The sequence below is a fragment of the Apodemus sylvaticus genome, chromosome 21 (assembly GCF_947179515.1).
Source record: "Apodemus sylvaticus chromosome 21, mApoSyl1.1, whole genome shotgun sequence".
Lineage (NCBI taxonomy): Eukaryota > Metazoa > Chordata > Mammalia > Rodentia > Muridae > Apodemus > Apodemus sylvaticus.
The window spans coordinates 814,507-830,672 of NC_067492.1; the positions used below are offsets into that span (position 1 = coordinate 814,507).

General features: G+C 40.7%; 1 protein-coding gene across 1 annotated transcript in view; it reads right to left on the minus strand.

The window, feature by feature from the left end:
• The window catches only part of Nrp1 (neuropilin 1), a 151,070-nt gene that overhangs the window by 42,920 nt on the left and 91,984 nt on the right, over window positions 1-16,166 (minus strand). Inside the window, exon 8 of the mRNA XM_052167390.1 lies at window positions 3,379-3,534. Within this exon, the coding sequence (XP_052023350.1) occupies window positions 3,379-3,534 (156 nt within the window). The remainder of the gene's footprint in view (window positions 1-3,378; window positions 3,535-16,166) is intronic.

The window sequence follows — 16,166 nt, forward strand, 5'->3', positions numbered from 1 at the left end:
TGGCTTTTTGAAATTCTAGCTCATGATCTCAGATACAACTCTAAGCAAATACCTTCCTCCCATTCCCCTTCTTTCTGCCTGTAGACATTGTTGGTTGCATACTGGCCAACTTTGAATGCACTAGGTAAGTGAAGATGACCTTAAATCCCTCATCCTTTTGCTTCTACCTCTCAAGAGCTGGGGCTTCAGGGATAAACCATGTGTATGGTTTATGTGGTAATTGAGATGGACACCATGGCATTGAGCATATGAGGCAAACACTCCAGCCACTGAGCTGCATCTGCAGCTTTGTGACCTGCTTGCTTACTAAGTCCCTTGGCAAATGTTCTTGGTCACGCATCAGTGGTTTTAATACTTAGGAGTTATTGGTAAAATTTTGCTTTGGTAGTCAGAGGCAAACTAAAGAATAAGTGATTTTTAACTAAAAACTCCTAGTCTTCTGCTTCTAGGAAAAAAATGGGTACTTTGATTCTAAGAACAATGAGACACATGACCACAAAGGCAAGGAGGGCCCGATATAAAGCAGGTGCATACAAATGTCCTTTGGGACCAAGTGGAATGTGGTGGTGGTGTTTACAGGATCTTTGTATGCTATCATGGTACGTTCTAGCAACAACCCTCCTCAGATAAGAGTGGAAGCTTCTGTTTTCTAGATTTGTGGGTCAGCTATGGGTGAGGATGGCAATAGTATTTACACCAGGCAGTTGTGGTGCACATCTTAAATCTCAGCATTCAGGAGGTGGAGACAGGCAGATCTCCATGAGTTCAAGACCAGCCTGGTCTACACAGAAAGCTCCAGGACAGCATGAGCTATATAGAGGGACTCTGTTTTAACACACCCCATCCAAATAAAGTAATAAAACAGCAGTTCTCTGTGGTACTTGGTGTGCCAAGCACTGTGACTCCCCAAAAATCTCTCAGGTATTATTACCAGAGCCTTCTTTGCAGGGCATGGTGATTCTCCCCATCTTCCAATATATGTCAGGCAGTTTCCTGAATTTTGCTCTTCTCTCCAGAGAAAGGACACACCAGTGTCACCAGACTGCTGCTTTTGCCCCTTTTTGAGCATGCATGACTCTATGCTCTGCTCTGCAGCAAACATCAAAATGCCCCTTGTATTTTGCTTCTATCACAGCTTTTCCCTCTGGGAAACAATCTGCATGGGTACATTTTCATGTGGCAAAATAACGAGACACTTCCAGAAGTAGTAGCACTTCAAATACTTCTGTTCTTATAGGTCACAGTTCTCCTAGGGAGTGGAGTAGGCTGAGGAGCCTCTGCAAGGATGGGGATGGGGGAGAGGTGAGGGTGGGTGTACCCATTTTGCTAATGCTGATAATTTCCTACAGATTGCAGTGAAATAGGCAAGTTTATATTCTGTCCAAAGAATGAAGACTGTAAGTGCAAGCTAGGATTGAAGGTTGACCTTGCCACAGTCCAGCTAATGAAATCAGGAAAGATGGTGAGATCTATGGTTGGACAAAATGAAGAGGGCTGCAGGAACAGATGTCAGCTGGATGATTTGGTTTCATTGAGGTGCAGTGAAGACCCAATATGCCAAAGCTCATGCCTGCTGCATCTTCTTTCATCCTGTCATCCTGGGAGGCTTATGTGTGCAGGACTGCCATTGCTCTAAAACACCAAATCTCATTACTGCCTTGTGTCCTTTCTATAGGGGTGGCTGTGAGGGGGTAGAGACGGGGTTCCATGTTGTCCATCTTTCATAGCCCTGTATTGTCCACAGAATCTTCCATGGAACTCTCTTCTCACAGAGAAGCTGTTCCCCTACACTTACCTCCATCTTGCCTGCCCTCCATGATGAAGGGATTTGGCCCCTGATCAAAGGAGTCCTTATCCATATTTTACTTCATACTCCCTAGGAGTGCTGTGGTTCTAGGAACAGACACAGGTAGTTTGGGATGGTCTGTTAAGGAGAAGAATGCTGGAAGGCTGCTCTAGTCAAGACTATGAGTGTTCAATTAGGCTGAGACCATGTGAACTGAACTGGCCTCCCCGTAGTATGTGAGTATGTGTGTGTGTGTGTGTGTGTGTGTGTGTGTGTGTGTGTATGTGTGTGTGTATGTGCGTGCACGTGCACACACATGTGTAGGACAGGGGGATAACCTCAGGTGTTGTTTCTCAGATAGTGTTCACCTAGTTTTTTGAGACAGGGTCTCTCGCTGGCTTGCCAATGAGTTTCATGGATCCTTCTGTTTCCACATTTCAGAGCTGGAGTAGCAAGTACATCCCATCCCACTCCCTGCTTTTATAAAAAGCATCTATCTATCTATCTATCTATCTATCTATCTATCTATCTATCTATCATCTATCTATCTATCTATCTATCATCTATCTTTTTATCTCTCTGTTATCTATCATTTATCTATCAGTCTATGTCTTTTATGTTTGTACTTATTATACATAGGTATATGCCATGGTACATGTTTGTTCTAATTCCACCATTTGGGTCCTGGGAATGGAATTTGGGTTGTCAGGCTTATTGGTAAGCACCTTTACATACTGACACATCTCACTGGCATATGTATGTATTTATGTTTATATATATTTAAAACATAGGTTCTGGAGATGGAACTCAGGTCCTCAGGCTTGTGTGGTTAGAAATTTATTGGCTGAGTATCTCTCCAGCCCCTCTAGCCTTTGATTTTGAATAACATCAAATATGAATTCTCAAAAAATCTTTTGAATAATAAATCAGAGCAAGTATAACTTCAAATAAGTGGGGCTGGCTGAGGAAGAGAGATACCTCAGTTCCTAAACAACAGAGGGTAGGACAGCAGTACTGCTGGGCTGAGCTCAGTTGCCTCACTGGATGAAGCTCCAAGTGAGTAGGTAGCATGCTATCTGTGTGATCTGGAAGAACACAGCAAAATGCCCACAGTTCTGTTCTTATAAGAGACAGCCAATTGCACTTGTAAATGAGTTTGTGACCACTGGGGGTAGATGAAAGTTCTCTAGCCCATTACAGAGAAGAAAAGAGAAAAAGATGTATGAATGAACAAAGAAACACAGGGAGAACCCAAATAAATGAAGCCAAATAACTGTCAGGAACCCCTGAGGTGGGCTGTGTTAGGTTGTGCATTGTCTGTCCCTGGGGATGAAGGTGATTCTAGAGTCTGTTATTTAATTCAGCTTGTGCCTTCTTTTTAAGTAACATCTGTGTAACTTCCTCTTGGCCTTTGGATCTGGGAACATGAGACTCTTTGGTCAGATTTAAACCCCTAATTGTACTTTTCATTTTAAATCAATTCAAAAGATAAACCAGGCTTGACAGAAAAATCCCCATATAAACAAATAAAAATTGATCATGCATGTGAAATATTTTAGTAGGGGAGGGGGAGGGGTGGAAGCCAAACTTACAATGGCTTTATTTCCCTCTTTCAGGGTGATCCAGTCCTCTCCATTGGAGCTGATGTCTACTCTGTAAGTCTTGACATAATATTTCTTCTTGGTTTCCTTGGAAATGGCACCCTGTGTCCCTACAGCAGTAACAAATCGAAGGAGGCCCAAGTCCACCTGCAAGAAAATGACACATGGGTTCAGTCAGCTGCCCCAGCAAGCACAGCTATGACCTAAGCAGCTTTTCCTGCAGGATATGTACAGAGGTTTCATACATCATAACTAGCAGGGCCTAATGTGATGCCAGTGGCCCCTATCTTCCCAGCCACCCTCTAAAGGAAAGTGAAGGCTGTCAATCTGCCTTCTAGGTATTTATGCCTGCATAGGTCAGTGCCACTACCAGCTTGGGTCAGAGAAACTTCTTTCTGCAGTGGCTAACAATCCCTACAGAGAACCAGAACTGGTCAAAGTGTGGCAAATAATAGAGTACTTAGTTTTTAACAGGGCATCTGCACCATCACTTCTAAGGCTGGGAAACATCACAGAAGGGGGTATGGAAAGACTGTAAGAGCTGGAGGAAGCAGTGGAGTTTTGTGCAATGCTGTCTTCCAGGCATAGTATGACTTGTAGCCACTAAGTTTACCTGCATAAGACATGCACAAGAATGAGTCTTGTCCACATTTCTCACCCCACCCCTCGAGAATCTATCAGTGAAGGAGTAAAAGATATTTTCTTAGTGGTGTAGCTACTAACAAATAGCCCACACTCCTGTAAGCAATCCTGAATAAAATCCATTGGAACACACACACACACACACACACAGAGAGAGAGAGAGAGAGAGAGAGAGAGAGAGAGAGAGAGAGAGAGAGAAGATACAGAGACATAGAGAGATAGAAAGAGGCAAAGATAGTAAGGGAACTAGGTTATGGGAAAGGAGGATGTTCTCACCACTGCAACCAAGATTACCTGATCCATAATATAGAGGAGAAAATTGAGTTCATGTTGGTATATCTTCCAAGACATCTAACATTTCCCAAAGTATATCATATGTGTTATTTTACAGATGAAGAATCAAGATAGACAAGACAGATGTATATTGACTACTTGAACTAGGCTTGAACTAGGCCTCTTACCTGATCCAGTTGATTCTGTGTCCCAATTCTTTGCAGCATCTCACCTTCCAGTGAGATGCTGCCAGAAAGGGCACTGATGTGAGTCCCTAGGAGTGCTGTGGTTCTAGGAACAAACAGGTAGTTTGGGATGGTCTGGTAAGGAGAAGAATGCAGGAAGGCTGCTCCCATCTGAAACTCCTTCCTTCTGATTTTTTTCATGGCTTTGTGTATGCTAAGCAAACATTCTACCAGATAAGCTATGTCCCACCTCCAGAACAAAATTTTAATAGGAATCAATACTATAGATTAACAATGGTAGCCATTTCAACTTTCAATTTAAGAAATAAAGGTTTACTCAATACATTTAAAACAAATTCAATGCCTATCTTGATAGCTAACATTAGTAATTCTTTTCAGAAGGGAAGCAGGGAGCTTCTAGTGAATACTCCATTCTTCTTATTCCCTCTAAGCACAGGTTTCCAAAAGTGACACTGCCAATGCTTATAATATTTGGCAAGTAAAACAAAAGATAGCAAATTGAACTGAATTTCAGATAAAAAGAGAAAAAAATGATACTAACTCAAAAACTTAAAGAAAATCCCTACAAGATTTGTTCTTTTAGAACATGCACACCTGCAAGTTAATGGGCTCGAGGCATCAAGACTCCAAGGGTCTCAAAATGCTCTCAGAACACTGACTCTTTACTGAACATCCACTGAGTTATTTTAAGTCATGCATGTCCACTTGCAAGCTGAAGGATCCTTAGAACCTGAACATCCAAGGAAGAGCGGCACAGCTCTGCTCTCTTTGTCATACAAGAGGCTCTTCAGTCTGGGGATGATTAAACCCTCAAGTGTCCAATTGCAGCTTGAGTTTATCTGAAATCACTTTAGAACTCTATTCCCTGGATATACTTTCAGAAAGACAGACAGACAGACACAGTGTCCCCTGTAGCCTGACTTCCTCTAAACTCATTGTGTAGCTAAGACTACTACTCTTGAGCTTTTGATGCTTCTACTTCCACTTCCCCAGTGCTGGGATTATAAGCATGTGCCACCATACCTGTTTTATGGGGTTCTGGGAAATGGAACCCAACCAGAGCTTTCTGGATATTGGACAAACACTCTGCCAGTCAGACATGTCCCCAGCCCTGATATTTATAAAGTTCCAAGGGAGAGCTAGTTATTAGGCAGAAAAGAAATGGTCATTTAGAAGATTCCCAGGTACCAGGGAATCAGCTGACTTTCAGGAAGGAGCCTGGGGCAAAGACAAGCAATTCCTCAGCAGGAAACTGTCCTTAGAACACAAACATGAGGACTGGAGAGATGGCTCAGTGGTTAAGAGCACTGACTGCTCTTCCAAAGGTCCTGAGTTCAAATCCCAGCAACCACATGGTGGCTCACAACAATCCATGACAAGATCTGACACCCTCCTCTGGTGTGTCTGAAGACAGCTACAGTGTACTTACATTAAATAAATAAATAAATAAAATACATAAATAAGAACAAAAACATGAATCACAAGAAAAGGAAATGGTATTTTCTTTCTTAACAGCAACTTCCCCTATAATTGCATAAAGTTTTCTATTGGGTTTAAATTCTGTGACTCCTCTTATTTACCACACTGGGATATCTGAAATTCTGTTTCATTTTTCTTCCTAACATTACTGACACTGGTTTTACTAAAGATGGATGACAATCTCACAGAATCTAGGCCTAGACCACTGAGACCAAAAGAGGATGCTATCTAGATCTCTGATATTCACCACCTCCCTTGAGCTGTGGACTCAGCATTAACGCTGGGCATATCTGCCTACCAGCTCTTTCTCTCCAAGTGCCTAGGGGAATTGTGCTAATTATGACAATGGCCTCAGTCTGCTTTCATGTGTATTATTTAATTACATCAAAATACTTATAACCTAATTAGAATATTTGTAATTTCTAACAGAAGATATTTTGATTGTATATCTTGACACGTAGAAATTCTTGTATCATAAAAGAAAATAAAAACCACTTTCTCTCCCTTTCTTTCTTCCTCCCTCTCTCCCCTCCCTACTTTCTTTCTCCTCTTCCTTTTCTTATATTCTCCCCTCCTCCTTCTAAACAGCAGTGACCATTCCCTCTTCTCAGCCTAGTGTATGAGACAGGCAATTCTTCTCTCTGGTAAGTTCATCACACTTACCAATGAGTTCATCATTGTCTTTTTTTAGTTTCATTTAGTCATTCATGATCTCTCAGGAAAAATATTTATCTTTCTGTATAATTAATAAATTCCTAGTGAAGGTTTCATAACTAGTAGTAGATTCAAGAAGAAACAAAACTTCCATAAGATATCACTACTGGGACAACATACTTGACTCTTCCAGAGTCTTTTTCCTTTGAAAATACTTGTGAATATATATATATATATATATATATGTATATACATATACATATATATATATGTATATACACATATATGTATATACATATATATACATATACATACATACATGCATACATACATACATATACACACATATACACATATATGTATACATATGCATACACAATACACATATTTTTGTAGTTATAAAAATAAGATCATCCAATGCTGTGATCAATAACTTCTCATTTCCTTTTGTTTTATGGATATATCTCCTTGACAAGAACTCTTTCTTTCTTTCTTTCTTTCTTTCTTTCTTTCTTTCTTTCTTTCTTTCTTTCTCTCTCTCTCTCTCTCTCTCTCTCTCTCTCTCTCTCTCTCTTCTTTCTTTCTTTCTTTCTTTCTTTCTTTCTTTCTTTCTTTCTTTCTTTCTTTCTTTCTTTCTTTCTTTCCTTTCTTGTTTTTGGACAGGTTCTGTGAAGATTAGGCTGATCTAGAACCTACTACTTAGCCAAAAACTGGTCCGGAACCCTCAGACTTCTCTTGACTTAGCCTTTTGAGTGCTGGGATGACAGGCATGTGCCACCACACCTAACTTTATCACCATTTTTATGGGCAATCACCCTGTACTGGTGGATTTATGTCCTACTACTTTTGAGCCTTCGGGTATTAGACTTAATGTAATAAGCATGACTCAACTATGAGACATCCTACTGCTAGAGACGTGTGTTCAATAGATTTGAAAAGATAGCGAAACTATGGAAACTTCAAATGCACGACCTTAGGAAGGGCTGGCACACACAGTATGAAACAGGAAAGAAAAGATGCAAACTTTATCAGAGGACTGGGAAGGATGGGGGAGGGGAGACATTTCACAGCTGACTGTGACATCCAAATGTTTAGCAAAGATTCTACAGTAGGATTCTGCAAGTAGACAGGAAGAGGAAGGGTGTGGGGCACACAGGAAGAATAGAATTGACTATGAAGAAATGTAAAGATGAAACAGCCAGCACCAAATAGCCAGATATGCATCTCACACTATAGCAGACACTGTTGGTCTGGAATGCATGAACCCTGACAGACACTAGATTTTCATAACCAGAAGGCAGTGGTCAGCAGCTGTGGAGACAATGTAGAATCTCCAGATCCTCGATCAGGTCTGGACTTTGCTTTGCTTTCACCCACCTTCTATTCCAGGACACAAGAATGGTACACTCTAAGACAAACAGAAGGAATAGTAGAGAAGCCAGCACTGCTCAGAGAAGTTCTCCACAGTGCATCCCTCTGTGTTCTGGAAGTTTTTTTTTTTTTTTTTTCCTGCATGTTACTCTCTTTCCCTACAGATATCCAGGCTCACAGGCAATATGCTCCCTAAACTGAAGCAGCTTCGCTTCTCTCCCTGTCTTCTGATTTTTAGAGAGTCCTTACTTTCTGAGTTTTTTAGAGCATCCTTACTTTCTAGCTTCATATTCTTGCCTGGAAGATGGATGTGTTTTCAGGTCTGAGTACGGAGGAATTCTGTGATGAGGGATGGTGGGGAAGGATATGGAATCGGGGTAAGCACATGTGCCACTGAACATCAAATGGTTTTCTCAGCTCGTTGAGCACTTCTCACTGGGGGAATGACACACATCAACATCTGGAAAGTATCCAGTGGTATGTATGCTATCTTCAGAAGTCCATCAGATTTTGGAGTTCTAGGGTCTGCTTCCTGAGCCAGTTTGCACAGCTCAGTGAACATAAATGACTCAATAAGACACTATTTCCAACATTGATATAAAATTCTAACACTCTAGATTGCCTCTCCATATCTTATTTTTGAACAAAGAACTATCAGGCAGGAACAAAGAAATTATTAGCTTTTCCTTTTAGGTGTGGGGTAGGGAGCATGGTTGGTCCTACTGCTGGGGACCCCAGAAGGCAGGGGTCCCATGACTCCTTACTTGCTCTTTCTGTTCAGGTATCTACAAGAATAAACACTTTATGGCCAAAGGCATTGTCTTCACAATAACAGGAAACACATTCCCCAGATAAAGAAAGTCAAGGAGAACCTCACATTTTACTGAGGATCACTGGAGGACAAAGCAGCATTTCTCAGCATTGTGTAGTAAATCACACAGCTCGCAGCCTTTGAGCCATGAAACGCATGCTGCTGCTTGCCATGATTGCGCACAACTGGCCATTGGTAGTGTAATGTGGAAAACCTCATTTCCAAAATGAAAATCTGCCTTGCTCAATAAAATACGGCCCCGTGAGTGAGCATTGGCAAGGGAGCATTTATCAGCTTTTAATGCTCCCCTGGCAGGCCAGCACAACAGCCTGAGAAAATAAAGGACAAAGAACTGAGGTCTGATTAAAAACCGGAAAGTCTGCTTGTGAGGGGAAGACATGGCAGATTTTCTTCAGAACATCTCTGATGACTCAAGGCTGTTTAATTCATCAGTTGATACTAAAGCTAAAGAAAATATTTTTAAGTAATTGTCTCATTTCCTTAGATAAAACACATGTTTTCTGACCTAGCCAGGCATGTAGACCTCAGCTATTCTAGGCTGAGTGGGGCTGATTCATAGCATCTGACCATTGTCTGCTTGAAACTCAGGATCTCTGGCTTTTTATAGATGTTAATCAGAACACAACCACCTAAGGTTAATAACATGATCCTCTGATGGCTAATAACATAATTCTCTATATCATTTTGTCACAATTATTGTCTTATTTAGAAAAATGCTGATAAGTAAAATTGTTGTTTTTTTTTTTTAATAGAAAATCTGCTTTGCAGCCTCTGTGTTTAGGATATTTAATTTAAGGGAGAAACTTAAATGTGTTACCTTCTTCAAACCACCTATCAAACAAGGAAAGTTTTCTGAATAAATAAACTGAAAAGCAAACTGACAGATTCGCTTGTCCAGAGTCAGCCTGGATGGCTCAAGGAACCCCATTCTGGTCTTCAAGTTCTGAGGCAGCAAAAATATGATCAACAGCTTTTCTTTGGAAATTAGATATTTTGTGCAGTTATGGGAAACATGAGGCCATCTATAGCTACCTTGTTGATTACTTTAACCTGCACACAGGGCTACTGGAAGCGTTTACTTTGTATATTATATGGTGGAAAAATAAGCTGATAGTTATGGATGGTTTTTTTAAAGTTCAAGACAAAGATCCAACAAGGTTCTCTGGTTATCTTAGACGGTTGAATGAATCCTTCTGACCATAGTTAAGAGAAAACCCACTTCCAGTTGCAACTGCATCTGATTCCTTGGCACTCTTTTATTCTTGTGTTAATCCACAAGTCAGTAGCAACCAACTTTAAAAGAAAAATTTAATTCTAAGATAGTCTTTGACTAGCAAGCAGTTCCACTTGGTTCTTTTTCAGGGTTTATGAGAAAGAAGCAAAAGGAATAGCAAAATCTCACCCAGTTGCCTACCAGAGATTAATATTGCTCTTCTGCCTTTTATCTCTTGGCAGACTTATTCAGAGAATAAGTGTGACTTTCTTCTTCAGACCCCAAATCAAACACACACACACACACACACACACACACACACACACAGCGCCATACACCATACATACAGACATGTGAATTTACACACACACACACACACACACACACACACACACACAGGCATACACTATACATACAAACAAGTGAATTCACATACACAAAGATATCATACAGACCACATACATAGAGGAAACACTACATACATACATACATACATACATACATACATACATATACCAGGAGACAAGCATATACTACATACATACACATATAGACACATACTCCACATAATGAAGCATGCACCATACACACAGATACATAGTCAGACATACAATACATAGATACACACATATACCACACTACCATACCACACACATCTGACACACCAGAGAGATCACACATATGTACATATACACACCACAGAGATACATACACCATTCATATCTTCTCCCAGCTATATACACTACACAGATAGAGATAAAACATGCACATGCACACACACAAACACACACACACATACACACACACACACACCACATACTCATACCATACTACACATCAAGAAACACACCAGACACATACCATACATAACCACACCACACTGTACCATACCGCATACATACACTATACACACACACAGAGAAAAATTACATATATACATACATATACTACAGAGACAAGCATAGTCTATATACATACACACCACTAACACACCACATGGACTCCATTCTTCTTTGTGGGCCTTTGTGAAATGCAGGAATCTAGACATGAAGCAGCTGATAGTTACAGAGACAAGGGCAGCCTCATTGATTTAACTCCAAGCTCAATACCACACACTGTACTACTGAGTTGTTTTCTCTGCCTCTGGGAAACGAGGCATTCCAAGGTAGGAGAGAAGCACTCCCTGGGATTCCACTTTTGAGCCAGCAACATTCTCCTCCATCTTATGTAAGGCTTTATGTCTACACTAGAAACAAAGCACGTTGAGAAAACATTACACAAATGGTGTGCAGCTTTCCGCAGGTCCCCTCTGCTGTTCAGATGCCACATTAGCTCCTCAAACATTGAGGACAGGTCGGGGAGTATGAAGAGCAGTTTGAACGTGTGCAGAGCATCCTGAAGAGAAGGCAGTGGCTGGCAATTATTTACAATGCAAGTGTTTGGTGTGTCTACATGTTCTCTGTGAGGATTCAAAGGAAAGGAGAGCTACAAGATTTTGTCTTGCAGTAAGAGAGGGAAAAGGGCAAGCAAGCAAGCAAACAAACATTCCCAGTACAGGCTGAACTGAATTTAGCAGATTCTGAGCTTAGGAAAACTGGGGGAGAGGGGTATGGTAGGCATGTCATGGCCAAAGAGAGAGACCCAGGAAGTGGTTGCATAACTTTGACAAAGAACAGTGACCTGGCTAAGCAATTCAATTAGCCAATTCCAATTTAAGCTTTAGTTTCTTCCTCTCTGCAACAGAAAAATACTCAGTTACTTTTCAGGTTATTATGGGGACTATCTGAGGACATATAATGCATACCCCTATACCAGGGCCATTAGATTGTGAGGCTATTTTTACTTAGTAGTTTTGTAGTTGGTTTGTGTGTGCACATGTGTATGTGTAAATTATAATTTCTTTGGAGGAATGAGTCTTCTGCAGTTTTATTCATGATTCCTAAATACCCTCTAATTCTTAGCATATGGCACCAGTGTTCCCTGTGTTTAAATTCAATGCTGTCCAAAGTCCAGCATGGTTGGCAAGATTTAAAACACCTTTCTTCCAAACAAACGACAACTGTGTGATATTAAAGTCAAGAAGAAAAGGTCTAGGCCACTAACAGTAAGGCGGAATGCGATTATTCTTAACCTCATATTTTGCACTGTGAATATTATAACTCTCCATAAGCTTTCCGGTCCTTTTGAAAAGGTGTTACTTAAAGCTTGAGTGCCATCGAGTCTTCCTGGTTGGGCCCACCCTGTGTGGAGTGGTCCTTGTTATTCATTTCTCAAATGGCCTCTCATGAACTTAGTGTCTCTTCTGGAAGTTGGCTAAATGGGCAGCAGTGATGCAATAGCTCTTCTACTGTATCTACACAGTCTCAAAGACTTGATCCTGCCTGCCCACATTCCTGTTGAGGAGCAAAGATAAACCTGACAGGCTAGGGTGTTTATGCGTGAGCAGTTAGTCTAGGGTGTAGGCAGACTAACTTATACCTTTCTTGTACTTTGGCAAAAGTAACATCAAAGTCTCTGTACCACCAAAAAGTCATAAGTTTCACCGAATTTTCAATCTAGGTGTCATTGTAGGGCTACAAAAGGCAGACATACTCCAGGCAGAAGCAGAGCTAAGCTGGATCCAAGGTATATTAAAGGACACACACACACACACACACACCCCTTCCTAGTTTCTTGGCAGTTTAAAAAGATTTCAAACAAAAATAATCAAGAAAATATTAAATACAGAGAAGGAATCTTTCTGCTTAAAATGGTGTTTCGGCTAGGGGCATGGCTTGGTCAGTGAAGTGCAGGCTGTGGAAACATAAAGACATGATTGTAACTGCCAAAGTGGACAGCAAGAGCTGTTGAGATGGCACACATTTATTACCTCAGCACAGGGAAGGTAGATACAGAAAGATATCTGTAGCTCACTGGTCATCCAGTTTAACCTATCTGGTGAGTTCTAGGTATGTGAGACACTGTCTCATATACAAGGTGAGTAGCTGCTAAGGAATGATACCTGAGATTAAACTTTGAACTCTACTTGTGTGCACACACAAGTGCATACCTGTCTATACACAGATGTAGCATCCCTTCCCCCTGTACAATGTTGTTCTATTCTGCCCATATGACTCTTTTTGCTACATTGGGGTAATTCCTAAATGACTGACCAGTGATAAGCAATTATAGTCAGCATCTGCCTGCTCCACTAATTTCTCCTTTGTATAAAATCTTGGTTTAAAAAACAAACGGGGGCTGGGGGAAGTTTCTGGAAACTAAAGGCTTGCAGATGGGAGTAATGGCCTCCATCAGTCATTTGCCCTATAAACTCTGACAGCTTCCTTTCACACGATTTTCCATGGATTTCTCACTGACGTAGGTGGGCCTCTCTCGGTAACGAGAGTTTCATGTGCTGATGGAGTGGTTGTGAGTTCAGGTGTCGAGAAAACTCCTCTACTTGGCATAAAACATCCTTCCAGGAGCTGACAGGATCACTGAACCTGAGGCTAGAATGGATGTGGCCCAGAAACCAGACAGAAGAGAAGGATCAGGCTGTTTGGTGCCAACTGTCACAAATTGTGTGCAGTCTCTGGAGGAAAGACCATTATTCTGTGTTTTGTTTGTCTGTTAGCCTGAGGCTGGGTTTGGTTAAGTAGCCCTGCCTATCTTCATACTTGAAGCTTCTTCCCCTAGAGCCCTAGCTTTACTGGCATAGGTCACCACCCTCAGCCTTATCATTCTGAGGACAGATAAATGAGCAGTGACTGCGTTTCCCTGTTAGAAACCTTACTAATTCATTGCTATACTGATTCTTTTCCAGAGAGTCTTTTATAAAGGGGATAGTTAAGGCTTTCAAAAGCACAGTTTCAAAGAATGAATGACTAAGACTCATGATTAGAACTCATAGTAGCTGAGCTGAACAAAACCCAGGCTGTGGCAGGAAAAGAGCATCCACTAGGACCTGCCTGGATGGAGTATGCAATGGAGACAAGGAAGGAGGTGTATTCCAGAGAGCTGCAATTTTCTACTTCATTCTGAAGCAAGGGACAAAGTGGCAACACAGTGCTATGAGAACCACATGCCTCCTTCACAATCCAAATGCAATCAGCTCACACAAATGCAAATTATTTCCATGATTCGAGAAAAAGCCAGATTGCTAATTTCAAGCATTTGAGCCTGGGTCACACAATGCAATATACATATATATATATTCCTGGCTGACAACTTGCTAAACCACAGGACATAGCACAGATGTCACACAGGAGTATTGTACTGTTTGCCTCCTCCTGCCTCAGCTGGGAATCTCTAATATACTAGAAAAGTGACTGGCATTCATCCACTGGGCCCATTCGGAGGTGTGTGTGTGTGTATGTGTGTGTGTGTGTGTATATACACCCATGCAAACTTGCATATGTGTGTGGAAGTTTGAGCTTAGTATCATGTGTCTTCCCCAATCTCTTTTTCACCTTAGTTTTGAGACATTGTCTTTCTCATCTATTTGACTGGGCTAGGAGGTCAAAATCTCCAGGGACCTTCCTGCCATCTCCTCTCCATCATGGAGATTCTAGGTATACACTGTCACTCCGACTTTTTCTGTGGGTCCAGGGAAACAAACTTAGTTCCCCATACTTGTGTGGAAAGCAGCTTTCTGGCTGAGTTATGGTTGGACACTTCAACCACATGCTTGGCAATGATAAGAGGTCACCTGTCTGACGCAGGTAGCTGGGCTGCAATGGATGTAAACACATAAGAAGGAGTTGAGGAGACACTTCTTGGCAGAGACATAGAACTAAAATGCTTTGGAATGCTTCAAAGAGCTTCCCTGTTCCCCCAGGACCTAGCAGGTTTTCTGATTGGGGAGAATTCAATTACATGGCAGTTATACTCTGAGATGCAAAGTATAGCACATCACTTCACATAGTCTTAATTAAAATGCCAGAAATTAAAAAAGAAATGGAATGATGATTCTTAATCTGTATGATTTGTGTTTGATAAAAGATCTTAATTGAGATGAATCTAAAATGAGAAACACAAATATCCCAAATCTAGACATTTAGTAGAAAGTGACTTAGAAATGAGATTTTCATGTAAACTATTGTAGAAAGCAGTGGTGTTTCCCTCTAAGAGAGCTGGGTTACTGCCTTGTGGAGTTGAGAAGTGCAGCTCAGTTTCCAGGTGGAAGCATGTAATAGTGTCTCATACTCCCTGCCAGACATAGAACATCCATGCAGAAGTCTTAAAAAATGATCTTCATGGATATTGCACTAAATGAGATTTGTCTACTTAATAGCCAGTTGACCTTAGAGAAAACATACTAAACACACAAAAAAGTATTATCTGCCTTCCTTCTCTTCCATGTCATACATACATATGTGTATGCATATTTTACATGCATACAAGTGTACATGAATTTTTTAATATGTTAGATAACTGCTTAATAAATTAATTATTTCATTATGGTACAGATGCTTTCAAAATAAATAATGATGCCTTTATAAATGCATGCAATCATTGGAAACATGCTAAATTATAGAATAATATATTATTTACACTAGGAAATATTGAGATTAGCAACACTTGGTCTGGATCTTTTTTATGTTTGTATGGATTACAATTTTTAAATTTATTTTATTGAATATTTTATTTACATTTCAAATGTTATCCCCCTTCCTACTTTCTCCAGCTCCTGGAAACTCCCTATCCCATCCTCCTTCCCCCTGCTTCTATTGGGTGTTCCTCCACCCACCCTACTCTCACCTTCTCACCCTCAATTCTCCTACTCTGGGGCATTTATCAAGCCTTCATAGGACCAAGGACCTCTCCTCCCATTGATGCCTGACAAGGCAATCCTCCACTACATATGCAGCTGGAGCCATGTGTACTCCTTGGTTGATGGCTTAGTTTCTGGGAGCTCTGGGGGGTCTGGTTGGTTGATATTGTTATTATAAATGCATGCAATCATTGGAAAGGTGCTAAACTATAGAATGATATAATATTTACACTATGAAATATTGATAGAGGTTAGTAATACCTGGTCTGGATTTTTAAAAAATACTTTAAAAATTATGTTAACATATATGATGGTTAATATTGTCGATTTGACAATAGAATCACCTAGGAGACAAAA